This window comes from Lichenostomus cassidix, chromosome 27 (genome assembly GCF_008360975.1).
Source record: "Lichenostomus cassidix isolate B80296 chromosome 27, HeHo_3.0, whole genome shotgun sequence".
In the NCBI taxonomy this organism is placed as follows: domain Eukaryota; kingdom Metazoa; phylum Chordata; class Aves; order Passeriformes; family Meliphagidae; genus Lichenostomus; species Lichenostomus cassidix.
Window position 1 is genome coordinate 4,307,276 of NC_139507.1, and position 19,443 is coordinate 4,326,718.

The following is a 19,443-nucleotide window of genomic DNA, read 5'->3' on the forward strand; positions in this document are numbered from 1 at the left end:
GACCATTCCCACAGAATTCCAAGTTTTTCCTTCTTTCCTTAGCTCCAGACTTTTTCCAGGATTTTCCGGGGGGTTTGGAGCTCTTTTCCCAAATTTTGGGAAGCTGCTTGGAGTTCTGCACTTCCCAGAGGTTTTTCCCAGGATTTATTCCCAGAGGTTTTTCCTGGAAGTTTTTCCTGGAGGTTTATCCCAGAAGTTTTTTCCAGAGGTTTTTCCTGGAAGTTTTTTCCTGGAAGTTTTTTCCTGGAGGTTTTTCCCAGAGGTTTATCCCAGAAGTTTTCCCAGAAATTATTCCCAGAGGTTTTTCCTGAAAATTTTTCCTGGAGGTTTTTCCCAAAGGTTTTTCCTGGAAATTTTTCCTGGAGGTTTTTCCCAGAAGTTTTTCCAGAGATTATTCCCAGAGGTTTTTCCAGATGTTTTTCACAGATATTTTTCCCGGAGGTTTTTTCCAGAAGTTTTTCCAGAGATTATTCCCAGAGGTTTTTCCAGATGTTTTTCACAGATATTTTTCCCGGAGGTTTTTTCCAGAAGTTTTTCCAGAGATTATTCCCAGAGGTTTTTCCAGATGTTTTTCACAGATATTTTTCCCGGAGGTTTTTTCCAGAAGTTATTCCAGATGTTTTTCCCAGATGTTTATCCCAGAGATTTATTCCCAGGAGTTTTTTCCAGAAGTTTTTCCAGATGTTTTCCCAGAGATTATTCCCAGAAGTTTATCCCAGATGTTTTTTCCAGATGTTCATCCCAGAAGTTTTTCCCAGAGATTTACTCCCAGGAGTTTTTTCCAGAAGTTATTCCAGATGTTTTTCCCAGACGTTTTTCCCAGAAGTTATTCATCCCAGAAGTTTTTCCCAGGAGTTTTATTCCAGATGTTTATCCCAGAAGTTCTTCCAGATGTTTTTCCCAGAGATTTATTCCCAGCAGTTATTTTCCAGATGTTCATCCCAGATGTTCTTCCCGCCGACTTTTCCCAGATTTTTCCCTCCCTGGCGAGCATCCCAGCCTTGCCACATCCATCCTCGGATCGACGGAGAATCTTCCCAGGAAAAAAAAATTCCCAAAAAAAAAAAATCCTTCCCTCCCTCTCCACCTCGCAATTCCCGAGGCAGGGATGAAAAAATCCAACTTTTTTTTCCACCAAAAATCAAAATATATTAAAAAAAAATAATAATTCCAAAGACATCCAAACGGAAAACTTCCAGGAAAACTTGGGAATAACAACGACAAACAACAACAACAGTGCCGTGACATTCTTTGTTCCGCCAGGATCCCGCGGCGCCGGAATTCCCGTTTTTTCCGGAATTCCCGTTTTTTCCGGAATTCCCGGTTTTCCCGGAATTCCCGTTTTTTCTGGGAGCTGAAACTCCGGCTGATCCTGCTCCGCTGGGCTCCTCGGGAATGCCAGGCCTTCTCCTCCGGAGAAAAGAGCAGGAATTCTGCGGGAATTCTGTGGGAATTCTGCGGGAATTCTGCCTCTTCCTCCTCCTCCTCCTCCTCCTCCCCGCCGCGCCAGGCTGGAGGGCAACAGCGAATTCCTGCCGGGAATAAAAGCAGGGAATGGGGATGAGATGGGATGGGAGAGCTTGGAATGGCACGGGATCTTGTTGCCATTCCCAAGGAAAACTGGGAATGGGAAAAGACCAGGAAGCTTTGTTTTCTATTCCAGAGAAAGTTTGGGAATGGGAAAAGGCCAATCTTGTTGCCATTCCCAAGAAAGTTTGGGAATGGGAAAAAGGACGGGAAGATTTTTTTCCCCATTCCCAAGAAAGTTTGGGAATGATAAAAAACCAGGAAGCTTTGTTTTCTATTCCAAAGAAAGTTTGGGAACGGGAAAAGGCCAGGAAATCTTGTTGCCATTCCCAAGGAAAGCTGGGAATGGTGGAAAACCATGAAAACCATCCCAGAACATTCCCAAACCATTCCCAGACCATTCCAGAACATTCCCAAACCATTTCCAGACCATCCCAGAACATTCCCAGACCAACCCAGACCATCTTGAACCATTCCAGATAATCCCAGACAATCCCAGACCACTCCCAAACCATTCCCAGAACATTCCCAGTTGATCCCAGACCATTCCAGAACATTCCCAGTTGATCCCAGACCATTCCCAGTCGATCCCAGACCATTCCCAGTCGATCCCAGACCATTCTCAGTTGATCCCAAACCATTCCCAACCATTCCCAGTCGATCCCAGACCATCCCAGACCATTCCCAAACCATTCTCAACCATTCCCAGACCATCCCAGTTGATCCCAAACCATTCCCAAACCATTCCTAGACAATCCCAGATGATTCCAAATAATCCCAGTCCATCCCAAACCATTCCCAAACCTTCCCAGACCATCCCAGTTGATTCCAGACCATTCCCAACCATTCCAGAACATTCCCAGTTGATTCCAGACCATCCATTCCAGGCCATTCTCAACCATTTCCAAACAATCCCAGACCATCCTAGAACATTCCCAGTTGATCCCCGACCATCCCAAACCATCCCAAACCATTCCCAGACCATTCCAGAACATTCCTAGACAATCCCAGATGATCCCAGACCATCCCAGACCATTTCAAACAATCCCAAACAATCCCAGACCATCCCAGAACATTCCCAGACCATTCCCAAACCATCCCAGACCATTCCAGAACATTCCCAGTTGATCCCAGACCATTCCAGAACATTTCCAGTTGATCCCAGACCATTCCAGAACATTCCCAGTTGATCCCAGACCATTCTCAGTTGATCCCAAACCATTCCCAAACCATTCCCAGACAATCCCAGTTGATCCCACACCATCCCAAACCATTCCCAGACCCATTCCCAAACAATCCCAAACCATTCCCAACCATTCCAGACCGTTCCCAGACCATCCCAGACCATCCCAAACCCTTCCCAACCATTCCCAACACTCCCTCACCGTCAGCGCCGCCGGCAGCTGGGCTACGTGGAGGATTCGGTGGAGGATTCGGCGGACGATCCCGCCGAGGATTCGGCGGGCGATCCCGGCTCCGGGTTGTGCCGCGAGAGCAGCTGAGCCTCCTTGAGCGACAGGTAAACCTCCTCCTGCGGGTCGTAGTAGTAGAACTTGCGGATGTAGGAGATCAGCGGCCTGGAAAACAGCGGGAAGAGGTGGGAAGAGATGGGAAAATGCCGGGAAAACGCCAGGAAAACAGCGGGAAGAGATGGGAAAATGCCGGGAAAATGCCGGGAAAACAGCGGGAAGAGATGGGAAGAGATGGGGAAACACCTGGAAAACACCAGGAAGAGGTGGGAGAATGCCGAGAAAACACGGGAAGAGATGGGAAAACAGCGGGAAGAGATGGGAGAATGCCGGGAAGACACCAGGAAGAGCTGGGAAAATGCAGGGAAAACACCAGGAAGAGATGGGAAAATGCCAGGAAAATGCCAGGAAAACAGCGGGAAGAGATGGGAGAACGCCGGGAAGAGATGGGAAAACGCTGGGAAGAGCTGGGAGAACACCAGGAAAACACCGGGAAGAGATGGGAAAATGCCAGGAAGAGCTGGGAAAACGCCGGGAAGAGCTGGGAAAATGCTGGGAAAATGCCAGGAAAACAGCGGGAAGAGCTGGGAAAATGCCGGGAAAACAGCGGGAAGAGCTGGGAAAATGCCGGGAAGACACCAGGAAGAGCTGGGAAAATGCAGGGAAAACACCAGGAAGAGATGGGAAAATGCCGGGAAAATGCCAGGAAAATGCCAGGAAGAGCCAGGAAGAGATGGGAAAATGCCGGGAAAATGCCAGGAAAACAGCGGGAAGAGATGGGAGAATGCCGGGAAAATGCCAGGAAAACAGCGGGAAGAGATGGGAGAACGCCGGGAAGAGATGGGAAAACGCTGGGAAGAGCTGGGAGAACACCATGAAAACACCGGGAAGAGATGGGAAAATGCCAGGAAGAGCTGGGAAAATGCCAGGAAAACAGCGGGAAGAGCTGGGAAAATGCCGGGAAAACAGCGGGAAGAGCTGGGAAAACAGCAGGAAGAGATGGGAAAATTCTGGGAAGAGCTAGGAAAATGCTGGGAAAACAGCAGGAAGAGATGGGAAAACGCCAGGAAAACGCCGGGAAGAGCTGGGAAAATGGAAAATGCCAGGAAGAGCTGGGAAAATGCTGGGAAGAGCCGGAAAAAACGCTGGGAAGAGCTGGGAAAAAAAGCTCTGGCACGGCAGGGAATGCCTCATTCCCGAGTTGCTCAGCATTCCCACCGATCCCTGAATCCCACAGGACATCGATCCCAAAATCCCAAGGCTGGAAAAGCCTCATTCCCGAGGTGTTCAGCATTCCCACTGATCCCTGAATCCCACAGGACATCACCCCTGAGAATCACCCTTGGGATTCACTCCTAGAATTCCCCCTGGGATCCATCCCTGGAAATTCCCTCTGGGATCCATCCCTGGAATTCCCTCTGGGATTCACCCCTGGGATTCCCCCCTGGAATTCCCCTTGGGATCCACCCCTTGGATTTCCCCCCAGCATTCCCCCATGGGATTCATCCTTGGGATTCCTCCCTGGGATCCATTCCTGGGAATTCCCTCTGGGATCCATCCCTGGAATTCCCCCTGAAATTCCCCTTGGGATTCACTCCTGGGATTCCCCCTTGGGATCCATCCCTGGGATTCACCCCTTGGATTTCCTGCCGGCATTCCCCCCTGGGATTCATTCCTGGAATTGTCCCTGGGGTCTGCTCTGGAATTCTCCCCTGGAATTGCCCTCTGGAATTCCCCTCTGGAATCCAACACCTGGGATCTACCCCTGGTGTTCTCCCCTGGGATTCCCCCTTGGGATTCACCCCTGGGATCCATTCCTGGGAATTCCTTCCAGGCTTCATCCCTGAGATCCAGCCCTGGGATCCATCCCTGGAATTCCCCCCTTGGAATTCCCCCCTGAGATTCACTCCTGGGATTCATCCCCGGAATTCCCCTTGGGATTCAGCCCTTCAATTCCCCCCTTGGATTCATCCCTGGAATTTCCCTCTGGGATTAATCCCTGGAATTCTCCCCTGGAACTCCCCCCTGGATCCATCCCCAGAATTCCCCCCTGGGATCCACTCTGGAATTCTCCCACGGAATTCCCCCCTGGATCCATCCCTGGAATTCCCCCTGGAATTCCCCCCTGGGATTCCCCCCTTGGGATTCCTCCTTGGGATTCCCCCCTGAGACTCCCCCCTGGGATTCACTCCTGGAATTCACCCCTTGGATTCCCCCTTGGGATTCATCCCTGCGATTCCCCCCTTGGATTCCCCCTTGGGATTCACTCCTGGAATTCCCCCTGGTATCCATTCCAGGGAATTCCCCCTGGAATTCTCCCCTGGAATTCCCCTGGATCCACCCCGTGCTCACTTGGGCAGCGGCAGCTCGGGAATGTGGTCGATCCTGACGAGCTGCCGGATGCGGAAGCGGCAGAGGTGCTGCAGGGATTTGACGTTGCTGAACCTGGACACCGGATAGAGCAGCTGCACCGGCGTGGGAGGGAGACCTTTTTTGGGGGAAAAAAAAGGGAATTTGGGGGTCAGGATGGTGCTGGGAAGGAAGGAAAATTCCGGAGGGAAAGGGTGGTGAGGGGAGAGAGGAGAGCTGCAGGAGGATGGGATGGTGGGGATCTGTAGGGATTTGTGGAATGGTGGGATGGGAATGGGATGGAATGGGATGGGATGGGATGGGATGGGATGGGATCCATAGGGATTATGGAATCATGGAATGGTTTGGGCTGGGAATGGGATGGAATGGCATGGCATGGCATGGAATGGAATGGAAAAGGCTGGGATTGGAATGGGATGGAATAGGATGGAATGGAAAAGGCTGGGAATGGAATGGAATGGAATGGAATGGAATGGAATGGAATGGAATGGAATGGAAAAGGCTGGGAATGGAATGGAAAAGGCTGGGAATGGAATGGAATGGAATGGAATGGAATGGAATGGAATGGAATGGAAAAGGCTGGGAATGGAATGGAAAAGGCTGGGAATGGAATGGAATGGAATGGAATGGAATGGAATGGAATGGAATGGAATGGAAAAGGCTGGGAATGGAATGGAAAAGGCTGGGAATGGAATGGAATGGAATGGATGGGAACGGAAAAGGCTGGGAATGGAAAAGGCTGGGAATGGAATGGAATAGAATGGAATGGGAATGGAATGGAAAAGGCTGGGATTATGGAATCATGGAATGGTTTGGGCTGGGAATGGAATGGGATGGAATGCGATGGAATGGGATCCATAGGGAATATGGAATCACGGAATGATTTGGGATTGGAATGGAATGGGATGGAATGGAATAGGCTGGGATTATGGAATCATGGAATGGTTTGGGTTGGAATGGAATGGAATGGGCAAGGAATGGAATGGCATGGAAAAGGCTGGGATTCATAGGGATTATGGATTGATTGAATGGTTTGGAATGGGAATGGAATGGAGTGCTTTGGGTTGGAGGAGCTTCAAAGGCTGGGATCTGTTGGGATTATGGAGTCATGGAATGGTTTGGGATGGGAATGGAATGGGATTATGGAATCATGGAATAGTTTGGATTGGGAATGGAATGGGATCCATAGGGATTAAGGATTCATGGAATGGTTTGGGTTGGGAACAGAATGGGATCATTTGGGCTGGAAGGGATTCCAAGGCTGGGATCCATAGGGATTCATGGAATGGTTTGGATTTGGGTTGGGAATGGGATGGGATGGGATGAAGAGCTTTCCAAGGCTGGCATCCATGAGAATTATGGAATAATGGAATGGTTTGGGTTTGGCTTGGGAATGGAATGGAAGAGCCCCCAAATCACCCAAATCTCTGATTGTCAGGACAGAGCAGCACTGATCCCAGAAAAAAAAACAACACCATTCCCAGAAAAAAACCCAACCATTCCCATAAGAAAACCAACCATTCCCAGGAAATAAACCCAACCATTCCCAGAAAAAACAAAACACCATTCCTAGAAAAAAAACCCAAACATTCCCAGAAAAACAAAAAAACAAAAAAAAAACCCAAACATTTCCAGGAAAAAAAAAATTCTCAGGAAAAAAAAAAAAACATTCCCAGAAAAGAAAAAAAATCCCAGAAAAAAAATAACATTCTCAGAAAAAAAAATTCCCAAAAAAACCACATTCCCAAAAAAAACCATCCCCAGTCTCACCGGGCACCCTGGAGCGCAGGAAGTAGAGGAATTTGCCGTTCTTGGAGTGCATGATCGCTCTCTTGATGAACTCCACCACCGACTGGCAGCGGTCCTCGAACTTGGGGTGACACCACAGGCTGAACGTCCCTGAGGGGCACAGAGGGGGGCTGGCTAGTCCAGGGGTTTTTGGGGAATTTTGGGGAATTTTTGGGGGATTTTGGGAGGATTTTGGGGGATTTTTTGGGGGATTTTTTAGGGGATTTTTGAGGTTTTTTGGGGATTTTTTGGGGATTTTTGAGGAAGTGCTCCATGCGGGTGTGAACTCCCGTATCCCAGTAACCCCAAATCCCAATAATCCCAATCCCACTAACCCAAATCCCAATAACTCACCGCGGTACTGCTCCATGCGGGTGTGAACTCCCATATCCCAGTAACACCAAATCCCAATAACCCCACATCCCAATAACCCCACATCCCAATCCTCCAAATCCCGATAACTCACCGCGGTAGTGCTCCATGTGGGTGTGAACTCCCATACCCCAGTAACCCCAAATCCTGGGAATCCCCAGATCCCAGGAACTCCTATATCCCAATAACCTCAAATCCCAATAACCCCATATCCCAGTCCCCCAATCCCAATATCTCACTCTGGTAGTGCTCCATGCAGGTGTGAACTCCCATATCCCAATAACCCCAAATCCCACTAACCCCCAATCCCAATCCCCCAAACCCGATATCTCACCGTGGTAGTGCTCCATGTAGGTGTGGTGGGTGATGCCCTGCGACCTGAAGCTATCCCCACATCCTAATAACCCCAAATCCCAATAACCCCAAATCCCAATAACCCCACATCCCAATACTCACCGCCGTAGTGCTCCATGCGGGTGTGAACTCCCATATCCCAGTAACCCCAAATCGTGGGAATCCCCAGATCCCAGGAACTCCTATATCCTGATAATCCTCATATCCCAATAACCCCAAATCCCACCAACCCCAATCCCAATAACCCCATATCCCAATAACCCCAAATCCCAATCCCCAAACCCCGGTATCTCACCACGGTAGTGCTCCATGCGGGTGTGAACTCCCATATCCCAGTAACCCCAAATCCTGGGAATCCCCAAATCCCAGGAACTCCTATATCCTGATAATCCCCATATCCCGCTAACCCCAAATCCCAATAACCCCAAATCCCACTAACCCCAAATCCCACTAACCCCAAATCCCACTAACCCCAAATCCCAATAACCCCAAATCCCACTAACCCCAAATCCCACTAACCCCAAATCCCAATCCCCAAACCCCGGTATCTCACCGCGGTAGTGCTCCATGCGGGTGTGGTGGGTGATGCCCTGCGACCTGAAGCTATCCCCAAATCCCAGTAACCCCAAATCCCAATAACCCCAAATCCCAATCTCTCACCGCGGTAGTGCTCCATGCGGGTGTGGTGGGTGATGCCCTGTGACCTGAAGCTATCCCCACATCCCAATAACCCCAAATCCCAATAACCCCATATCCCAATAACCCCAAACCCCGATATATCACCGCGGTAGTGCTCCATGCGGGTGTGAACTCCCATATCCCACTAACCCCAAATCCCAATAACCCCAAATCCCGGTATCTCACCGCGGTAGTGCTCCATGCGGGTGTGGTGGGTGATGCCCTGCGACCTGAAGCTATCCCCATACCCCACTAACCCAAATCCCAATAACCCCAAATCCCACTAACCCCAAACCCCACTAACCCCACACCCCATATCTCACCGCGGTAGTGCTCCATGCGGGTGTGGTGGGTGACGCCCTGCGACCTGAAGCTCAGGCTCAGGATGTAGCGCGGGTCGGAACTGTCGCGCACCAGGAACGATCCGTCCGCCTTCCCCTTCAGCTTCATCTCGGCATCCTCCCAGTTCATGGGGCCCCAGTACCAGCCGCACTGCGGGATGGGGGGATTGCACAGTGGGGTTTTTTGGGGGGTTTTGAGGATTTTTGGGGGATTTTGGGGGGGTTTTGGGGATTTTTTGGGGGGATTTTGGTTTTGGATTTTTGGGGGATTTTGGGGGTTTGGGGGTTTCTTTGGGATTTTTTGGGGGTTTTTGTATTTTTGAGGATTTTTGAGGATTTTTTTTAGGAGGATTTTGAGGATTTTAGTATTTTAGGGGGTTGGATTTTTTGAGGTTTTTGGGGTTTTTTTGGGGGTTTTTTGGGGGATTTTTTCTTTATTTTTGAGGATTTTGGAGGATTTTTGAAGGATTTTTCATGATATTTAGAGGATTTTTGGGGATTTTTTGGGGGATTTTTGTGGAGTTTTGGGGATTTTTGGGGAGTTTTGGGGGAGTTTTTGGGATTTTTTTATTTTTGGGGATTTTTTTTTTTTTTTTTGAGGATTTTAGGATTTTTGAGGATTTTTTAGAGGTTTTTTGGGGATTTTTTGGGATTTTGGGGGGATTTTTGGGGGATTTTTTGGGGATTTTTTGAGGATTTTTTGGGATTCTTTGGGGATTTTTTTTTTATTTTTGAGGATTTTTTTGAGGATTTTTGGGAATTTTTGGGAATTTTTGACGATTTCACCCCAAACCAGGCAGGTTTCACCCCAAACCAGGATTTTTCACCCCCAAACCAGGATTTTTCACCCCAAAACCAGCATTTTTCACCCCAAAACCAGCAGGTTTCACCCCAAAACCAGGATGTTTCACCCCAAACCAGGATCTTTCACCCCAAACCAGGATTTTTCACCCCAAAACCATCATTTTTCACCCCAAACCAGGATGTTTCACCCCAAACCAGCAGGTTTCACCCCAAAACCAGGATTTTTCACCCCAAACCAGGATGTTTCACCCCAAAACCAGGATTTTTCACCCCAAAACCAGCATTTTTCACCCCAAAACCAGCATTTTGCACCCCAAACCGGGATTTTTCACCCCAAAACCAGCAGGTTTCACACCAAAATCAGGATTTTTCACCCCAAACCCAGGATTTTTCACCCAAAACCAGGATTTTTCACCCCAAACAGGGATTTTTCACCCCAAATCAGGATTTTTCACCCCAAAATCAGGATTTTTCACCCCAAAATCAGGATTTTTCACCCCAAATCAGGATGTTTCACCCCAAAACCAGGATTTTTCACCCCAAATCAGGATGTTTCACCCCAAAACCAGGATGTTTCACCCCAAACAGGGATGTTTCACCCCAAAACCAGGAGGTTTCACCCCAAAATCAGGATTTTTCACCCCAAACCAGGATGTTTCACCCCAAATCAGGATTTTTCACCCCAAAATCAGGATGTTTCACCCCAAAACCAGGATGTTTCACCCCAAACGAGGATGTTTCACCCCAAAACCAGGATTTTTCACCCCAAACAGGGATTTTTTCACCCCAAATCAGGATTTTTCACCCCAAACAGGGATTTTTCACCCCAAACCAAGCAGGTTTCACCCCAAAATCAGATTTCAACCCAAACAGGGATTTTTCACCTCAAACAGGGATTTTTTCACCCCAAAACCAGCATTTTTCACCCCAAACCAGGCGCACTTCCAGCCCCACACCTTCTCGAGCTCGCGCAGGCTGGCGGCGAAGCTGCTGGGGTCAGCGCGGCCCAGGGGACACTGCAGGTGACCAGGGGGTGGCTGGCCGGGGACATCGGGGGGACGCAGCGGGGACAGCCGGGGGAAGGCGTCTGTGGGGAGAGAGAGACAGGATTAATGTCATTGTCATTGTCACTGTCACTGTCATTGTCACCCAGAGAGAGAGAGGGTCAGTGTCATTGTCACACTGTCATTGTCACCCAGAGAGAGGGTCAGTGTCATTGTCACACTGTCATTGTCATTGTCACTGTCACTGTCACACTGTCATTGTCACACTGTCACACTGTCACTGTCACACTGTCACACTGTCACACTGTCACACTGTCACTGTCACCCACAGAGACAGCCTGGGGTCATTGTCATACAGAGAGAGACAGCCTGGGGTCAGTGTCACTGTCATTGTCACCCACAGAGACAGCCCAGGGTCACTGTCATTGTCACTGTCACCGTCACACAGAGAGACAGCCCGGGGTCAATGTCACTGTCATTGTCACCCAGAGAGAGAGACAGGGTCAGTGTCATTGTCACACTGTCATTGTCACTGTCACCCACAGAGACAGCCCAGGGTCACTGTCACTGTCACCTACAGAGTCACTGTCACTGTCATACAGAGAAAGACAGCCTGAAGTCAGTGTCACTGTCACTGTCATTGTCACACAGAGAGACAGCCCAGGGTCGCTGTCACTGTCACCCACAGAGACAACCTGAGGTCAGTGTCATTGTCACTGTCACCCACAGAGAGAAGAGCAGGAAATTCCCCCAAAAAAGCACAAACTCTAGGAGGGAAAAGCCTTAGAGCAGAGCAGAAAAACCCCAAAAAATTGCAGATTCTAGGAGGGAAAAACCTTGGAGAGGAGTGGGAAATTCCCAAAAAAATACAGATTCCAGGATGAAAAAGCTTGGAGCAGAGCAGGAAAACCCCAAAAAAGCACAAATTCCTTGAAAACTGAACTACAGGAAGGAAAAGCCTTGGAGAAGAGCAGGAAATTCCACAAAAAAACAGATTCCAGGAGGGAAAAGCCCTGGAGTAGAGCAGGAAATTCCCCCAAAAAAGCACAGATTCCAGGGGAGGAAAACCTTGGCACAGAAGAAGAAAACCCCAAAAAATTGCAGATTCCAGGAGGGAAAAACTTGGAGAAGAGCAGGAAAACCCCAGAAAAACAGTTTCCAAGAGGGAAAAGACTTGGAGCAGAGCAGGAAATTCCCCCAAAAAACCCAAATTCCCCAAAAAATCCCCAAATTCCCCCAAAAAACCCTTGGAGAAGCTGACCTGGGGCATGGGGAGGAGGAGGAGGCGGCAGAGGGAAGGACTGCAGGGAAGATCCCATCGGAGCCACCAGGACAGGCAGAGTGCCACTGATGTCATCTAGGGGAGAAAAACAAGGAAAAGCTGAAAAAAAACGGGAAAACGAACTGGGAAAATGGATTGGGAAAGGGAATGGGGAGATTCCCAGTGGGGTGTTTGTGGTTTTTATGGATTTCTGGGGTGGGGATGGCTTTGCTGGCAAAATTCTGGGGGATTTTGGCCTTTTCCAGAACAATTCCCAGGGATCCAGGATAATTCCCAGGGAATCCAGGATAACTCCCAGAGGATCCAGGATAATTCCCATGGGATCCAGAAGAATTCCCAGAAGAATTCCCAGGAAATCCAGGACAATTCCCAGGATATCCAGAATAACTCCCAGGGGATCCAGGACTATTCCCAGGATATCCAGAACTATTCCCAGGGATCCAGGTGATTCCCAGGGACCCAGGATAATTCCCAGGACAATTCCCAGGACAATTCCCAGGATATTCAGGATAAATCCCAGATGATCCAGAATAAATCCCAGAGGATCCAGGATAATTCCCAGGGTGATTCCCAGATGATCCAGAACAATTCCCAGGACAATTCCCAGATTATCCAGGACAATTCCCAGAATAATTCCCAGGACAATTCCCAGGACATCCAGGACAATTCCCAGGACAATTCCCAGAGGATCCAGAATAATTCCCAGGCCAATTCCCAGGATATTCAGAACAAGCCCCAGGATATCCAGGTCCATTCCCAGGACAATTCCCAGATTATCCAGAACAATTCCCAGGACAATTCCCAGAACAATTCCAGGCCCATTCCCAGGATAATTCCCAGGCCAATTCCCAGGCCAATTCCCAGATTATCCCAGGACAATTCCCAGGACAATTCCCAGATTTTCCCAGGACAATTCCCAGGCCAATTCCCAGATTATCCCAGGACAATTCCCAGGCCAATTCCCAGACTATCCCAGGCCAATTCCCAGGCCAATTCCCAGACTATCCCAGGCCAATTCCCAGGCCAATTCCCAGATTATCCCAGGCCAATTCCCAGGACAATTCCCAGATTATCCCAGGACAATTCCCAGGACAATTCCCAGATTATCCCAGGCCAATTCCCAGGACAACTCCCAGAATTCCCAGGCCAATTCCCAGATTTTCCCAGGACAATTCCCAGATTATCCCAGAACAATTCCCAGGCCAATTCCCAGATTATCCCAGGACCATTCCCAGGACAATTCCCAGGACCATTCCCAGGGATCCAGGACAATTCCCAGGAACCCAGAATCATTCCCAGGGGATCCAGGGCAATTCCCAGGATATCCAGGACAATTCCCAGCCCCATTCCCAGGACAATTCCCAGGACAATTCCCAGGACAATTCCCATGACAATTCCCAGAATTCCCAGGACAATTCCCAGCCCCATTCCCAGGACAATTCCCAGGACATCCAGGACAATTCCCAGGATATCCAAGACAATTCCCAGGTCAATTCCCAGGAGAATTCCTAGCATTCCCAGAACAATTCCCAGGATAATTCCCAGATTATCCAGGACAATTCCCATGACAATTCCCAGGCCAATTCCCAGGATAATTCCCAGGACAATTCCCAGGACATCCAGGACAATTCCCAGGACAATTCCCAGAATTCCCAGGATATCCAGAACAATCCCCAGGATATCCAGGCCTATTCCCACAACAATTCCCAGAACAATTCCAGGACAACTCCCAGGACAATTCCCAGGATATCCAGAACAATCCCCAGGAACCCAGAACAATTCCTAGAGGATCCAAAATAATTCCCAGGCCAATTCCCAGGCCAATTCCCAGGCCCATTCCCAGGACAATTCCCAGATTATCCAGGACAATTCCCAGATTATCCCAGAACAATTCCCATGACAATTCCCAGGCCAATTCCCAGATTATCCCATGACAATTCCAGGCCCATTCCCATGAGAATTCCCATGAGAATTCCCAGGCCAATTCCCAGGCCAATTCCCAGGACAATTCCCAGATTATCCCAGAACAATTCCAGGCCCATTCCCATGACAATTCCCAGAACAATTCCCAGGACAATTCCCAGATTATCCCAGGCCAATTCCCAGGCCAATTCCCAGATTATCCAGGACAATTCCCAGATTAACCCAGGCCAATTCCCAGGCCAATTCCCAGGCCAATTCCCATGACAATTCCCATGACAATTCCCATGACAATTCCCAGGACAATTCCCATGACAATTCCCAGATTATCCCATGACCATTCCCAGGACAATTCCCAGGCCCATTCCCAGGCCCATTCCCATGACAATTCCCAGATTATCCAGGACAATTCCCAGATTAACCCAGGCCAATTCCCATGACCATTCCCAGAACAATTCCAGGCCAATTCCCAGGCCAATTCCCAGAATTCCCACCCCGGCAGTACCGAGCAGGCTGAGGCTGCGGCGGGGCGGCGGTGGGGGAGTCGGGGGGTGAGGAGAGCTGAGCCCAGGCTGGGAAATGTCCACATCCACCAGCGACACTGTCTCACCTGGAAAAATGGGAAAAATGATGGGAAAAATGGGGAAAAGTGATGGGAAAAATGATGGGAAATAATGGGAAAAAATTGGGGGGAAAATGGGAAAAAATGGGAAAAAATTATGGGAAAAAATGGGGAAAAAATAATGGGAAAAATAGGGAAAAATTATGGGGAAAAATAATGGGGAAAAAATGGGGAAAGATGGGGAAAGATGGGGAAAAATAATGGGAAATAATGGGAAAAATTGGGGGAAAAATAGGCAAAAATGGGGGGAAAATGGGGGGAAAATGGGGGGAAAATAGGAAAAAATGATGGGGAAAAATAATGGGAAAAATGGGAAAAAATATGGGGAAAATGGGGAAAAAACGGGAAAAATGGGAAAAAATGATGGGGAAAAATGATGCAAAAAATAATGGGGAAAAATGGGGAAAAATAATGGGAAAAAATGGGAAAAATAATGGGAAAAAATAAATAATGGGAAAAAATAAATAATGGGAAAAAATAAATAATGGGAAAAAATAAATAATGGGAAAAAATAATGGGAAACTTCCCAGGAACTTCAATATCCCAGGAACTCCCTTATCCCAGAAATCCCCAAATCCCAGGAATCCCAATATTCCAGGAATTCCCATATCCCACGAAAGCAAAATTCCCCCCCCAAAAAAACCCCCAAACTTCCCCAAAACCCAAAGATTTTCCCCAAAAAAACCCCAAATTTCCCCAAAACCCAAAGATTTTTCCCAAAAAAACCCCAAATCCCACAGGTTTTTCCCCAAAAAAAACCCCAAACTTCCCCAAAACCCAAAGATTTTTTCCCAAAAAAACCCAAATTTCCCCCAAAGCTCACCTGTGAACAGCGGGCTGAACACCACTGGGGAAAAGGCACTTTGGGTTCTCGTCAGTCTGTGTTTCCTGGGAAAAAAATGGGAAAGTGGGAAATAATGGGGAAATAATGGGGAAATAATGGGGAATTAATGGGGAATTAATGGGGAAATAATGGGGAATTAATGGGGAATTAATGGGGAATTAATGGGGAATTAATGGGGAATTAATGGGGAAATAATGGGGAAATAATGGGGAAATAATGGGGAAATAATGGGGAAATAATGGGGAAATAATAATGGGGAAATAATAATGGGGAAATAATAATGGGGAAATAATAATGGGGAAATAATAATGGGAAATAATGGGGAAAATGGGGAAAATAATGGGAAAATAATGGAAAATAATGGGGGAAATAATGGGGGAATTAATGGGGAATTAATGGGGAATTAATGGGGAATTAATGGGGAATTAATGGGGAAATAATGGGGAAATAATGGGGAAATAATGGGGAAATAATGGGGAAATAATGGGGAAATAATGGGGAAATAATGGGGAAATAATGGGGAAATAATGGGGAAATAATGGGGAAATAATGGGGAAATGTCTAATTAGGGCAAGGAGCTGCATGGGAAGTGACCACCGAAGTGACCATCGAAGTGACCATCGAAGTGACCACCAAAAGGACCGTCCCGCCAAAGTCACCATCAAAGTGACCATCACAATGACCACCAAAGTGGCCACCGTGACTATCAAAGTGGCCACCAAAGGGGATATCCCACCAACATCACCACCAAAGTGACCATCAAAGTGACCACCAAAGGGACTGTCCCACCAAAGTCACCATCAAAGTGACCATCACACTGATCACCAAAGTGGCCACTGCGACCACCAAAGTGACCACCAAAGGGACCATCCCACCAATGTCACCACCAAAGTGACCATCACAATGACCACTAAAGTGGCCACCATGACTATCAAAGTGGCCATGAAAGGGACCGTCCCACCAACGTCACCACCAAAGTGACCATCAAAGTCACCATCAAAGTGACCACCAAAGGGACTAACCCACCAAAGTTACCATCAAAATGACCATCACAATGACAATGACCACCAAAGTGGCCACCATGACCATCAAAGTGACCACCAAAGGGACCATCCCACCAAAATTACCATCACAATCACAATGACCACCAAAGGGACCGTCCCACCAAAGTCACCATCAAAGTGACCATAACAGTGACCATCACAGTGACCACCAAAGGGACCACCCCACCAAAGTCACCACCAAAGGGACTGTCCCACCAAAGTGACCATCAAAATGATCATCACACTGACCATCAAAGGGACCACCAAAATGACCATCACAGTGACCACCCAACTCCCACACCACAGGAAGACCCACCAGAAAAGCCTTCTGTCCTTCCAGACACCTCGTTTGAGACCCTTTGAGGCATTTTTGGGGGTCTTTTAGGGCATTTTTGGGACCCTCTGAGCCATTTTTGGGGCAGAAGCCACCACTCAAAGCTGCTCCAGCTCCCCACGAGCTCCAGAAGGTTCCTCAGAAGCTCCAGGAAGGTTCCTCAGGAGCTCCAGGAGGTTCCTCAGAAGCTCCAGAGAAGCCTCACCACCTGCCCAGCTGCAGGGCTGGGAGCTGCCAGCTCCTGCCCCACCCCTGCTTTGAAGCAGAGCTCATTTTGGGATCATTTTGGGGTCATTTTGGGATCATTTTGGGTTCGTTTTGGGGTCATTTCGGCCTCCCAGGGCTCTGTCCCCAAACGCCAGGTCACACCTGACCCCAGGCCAGCAGCTCCAGCCTGGAGGAAAGACTTCCTGCTGCTCCACACCCCAAATCCCTGGAGGTTTGGGAACCCCACAGGCTGTGGGGTGACACCAAACCATCCCAGTAATCCCCAAAACTCGGAGCTGGAGAGATTTGGGGTGGGAATGTTGTGGGAAGTGTTTCAGCAGGGACACTGGAGCAGGATGGGACAGGGATGAGGAGCAGGAGGGACAGTGGTGTCCCACAGCAGGAAATCCCGGGATCTGTCACCTTGTCCCAATAATTCCCCCTGTGTGGAAGAGCTGAGGAGCAAAAGCAGAACCATCAGAACCACCAGAACCTCGGGAGACCATCCTGCAGCACGCAGGAGGTGACAGGGAATGCGTCCCTTGGGGACAGCAGTGTCACCAGAGGGGACAGCGATTCCTGCAGCTGTCACCTCAGTCATGGAATCACAAAATCCAGAAAAACCCTCCGAGATCGGCGAGTCCAGAATTGCCACCAAGAACTGCCACCAAGCCACGTCCCCAAGTGCCACCAGAAATGCCAATTGCCACCAAGCCATGTCCCCAAGTGCCACCAGAATTGCCAATTGCCACCAAGCCATGTCCCCAAGTGTCACCAGAATTGCCAATTGCCACCAAGCCATGTCCCCAAGTGTCACATCCATGCATCCCGGACGCTTCCAGGGATGGGGACACCACTCTCCCAGTGCCCAGCCACCTTCCCCACGGATAAATCCTCCCAAAAATCCAATTTTTTCCCCTAAAAATCCAACCTAAACCTCCCCTGGGCACAACCGGAGTCACCCCATCCCTCATCCCCGGAGAGCAGAGCCCAAACCTCACCCGGATAACCAAATTCCTGCCAGGAATTTGGGGAGCAAAATGTGCTCCTCGGGGTTCCTGATCTCCAGGGAAGCTCCAAGCCCTGCTCCCGGTCCTTCTCCCGAGGATTTTCCGGGAGAAGGATGCAGGCCTGGATCGGCTGCTCCAGCCGGGAGAGCACCGAGGCCTCGGCAGCCGCTCCGGGATGCTCCGGTGCCTCCGGGAGAGCATCGCAGAGCGGCGCCGCGTCACCCCCGGGGCATGGGGACACTGCCCGGTGTCCCCAGCGCATCCCCGGTGTCCCCGGTACCCCCGGTGTCCCCAGCGCATCCCCGGTGTCCCCACCGCACGCCCGATGTCCCCAGCGCATCCCCGGTGCCTCCGGTGTCCCCACCGCATCTCCGGTGTCCCCAGCGCATCCCCGGTGCCCCCACCGCATCCCCAGTGTCCCCAGCGCATCCCCGATGTCCCCAGAGCATCCCCGGTGTCCCCGCCGCATCCCCGGTGCTCCCGGTGCCGCCGTACCTGCCCGGCTCCTGCTCCCGGCCGCGGGCCCCGCACACATCCGTGAGGCTGCCGGCCGAGGCGGCGGCGCTGGCGGCGTCCCCGGTGGCCGAGCCGCCGCTGCAACTCTTGGTGCGGAAGAGGCGGCTGAGGCGGATGCGGAGCGAGCCCTTCCTGCCGCCGGTGCCGGTAGCGGTGCCGGTGCCCGCGGGGGCTGCGGGCGGCGGTGCGGGGCCGGGGGTCGCCGCTCTGCCGGGGGCTCGGGCGGCTCCGCGCCCGGGGGATCCCTGCTCGTCCTCGGAGCCGCTGCCGCCCTCGTCGGGCTCCAGCGCCTCGAGCACCAGCAGCGCGTCGCTGGTCTCCTCGCCGGCGGGCGGCCCGAGGCACGGGCAGGGGGTTCCCGCCGCGCCCGCCGCCCCCTTCGCCCCCAGCCCCGGCGGGCGCAGCCCCAGCGCCGCCAGCTGCAGCTCCAGCCCGCTCTGCGCCGCCGCTCCCCAGCCCGCCGCCGCCGCCGCCGCCTTGGGCTCCAGCGCGCAGCGGTGCCGCGGGCACAGCTCGGCCCCGCCGCCCCCCGGGACCCCCCCGCCCGCCGCCGCCGCCGCCGCCGGGCCGCACTCCTCGCCGGGCCGAGCGTCGGCCGCCGCGTTGCGGAAAACCATCAGCTGCGGCCGCGGGCTGCGCAGCGCCGGGCCGACCCCCGCCAGCCGCCCCGCGCCCGCCGCGCCCGCCGCGCCGGTACCGGTACCGGCACCGCCCGCCGCGCCCGCCTCCGGCCCGGTGCCATAGCCCAGCAGCCGGCTGAGCACCCGGTACGAGGCCGCGGCGGCCGCCGCCGCATCCCCGTCGCGCTGCATGGCTACGGCCGCCGCATGGCCCGCGGGGAGCGGCACCGGCACCGCACCGGGACCGGCGGCCGCCGCCGCCGCCCTCGCACGGCCGCGGCGCCCCCCCCCACTCCGCCGCCGCCGCCGCCCCGCCCCCGCGCTTCCGCCGCTGGCCG

At 51.1% G+C, this 19,443-nt stretch overlaps 1 protein-coding gene and 1 long non-coding RNA gene across 2 annotated transcripts; one reads left to right on the forward strand and one right to left on the reverse strand.

Annotated features, from left to right (window-relative positions):
* The first annotated feature begins 626 nt into the window (after nt 1-626).
* Nucleotides 627-970, forward strand: LOC146426704 (uncharacterized). The gene is made up of 3 exons (XR_014856712.1): nt 627-658; nt 710-774; nt 907-970. It is a non-coding gene; the product is annotated as an uncharacterized LOC146426704 (long non-coding RNA).
* Nucleotides 971-1,043: 73 nt separating this feature from the next.
* LOC146426705 (suppressor of cytokine signaling 7-like) lies at nt 1,044-19,387 on the reverse strand. The gene is made up of 10 exons (XM_085083454.1): nt 18,465-19,387; nt 15,355-15,419; nt 14,415-14,519; nt 11,969-12,064; nt 10,660-10,790; nt 8,882-9,050; nt 7,137-7,265; nt 5,349-5,484; nt 2,913-3,104; nt 1,044-1,532 (listed from the first exon to the last, which is right to left on the reverse strand). Exons 1-9 carry the CDS (start codon nt 19,295-19,297, stop codon nt 2,936-2,938), a joined length of 1,833 nt encoding a protein of 610 aa, XP_084939580.1. The 5' UTR covers nt 19,298-19,387; the 3' UTR covers nt 1,044-1,532; nt 2,913-2,935.
* Nucleotides 19,388-19,443: the final 56 nt, after the last annotated feature.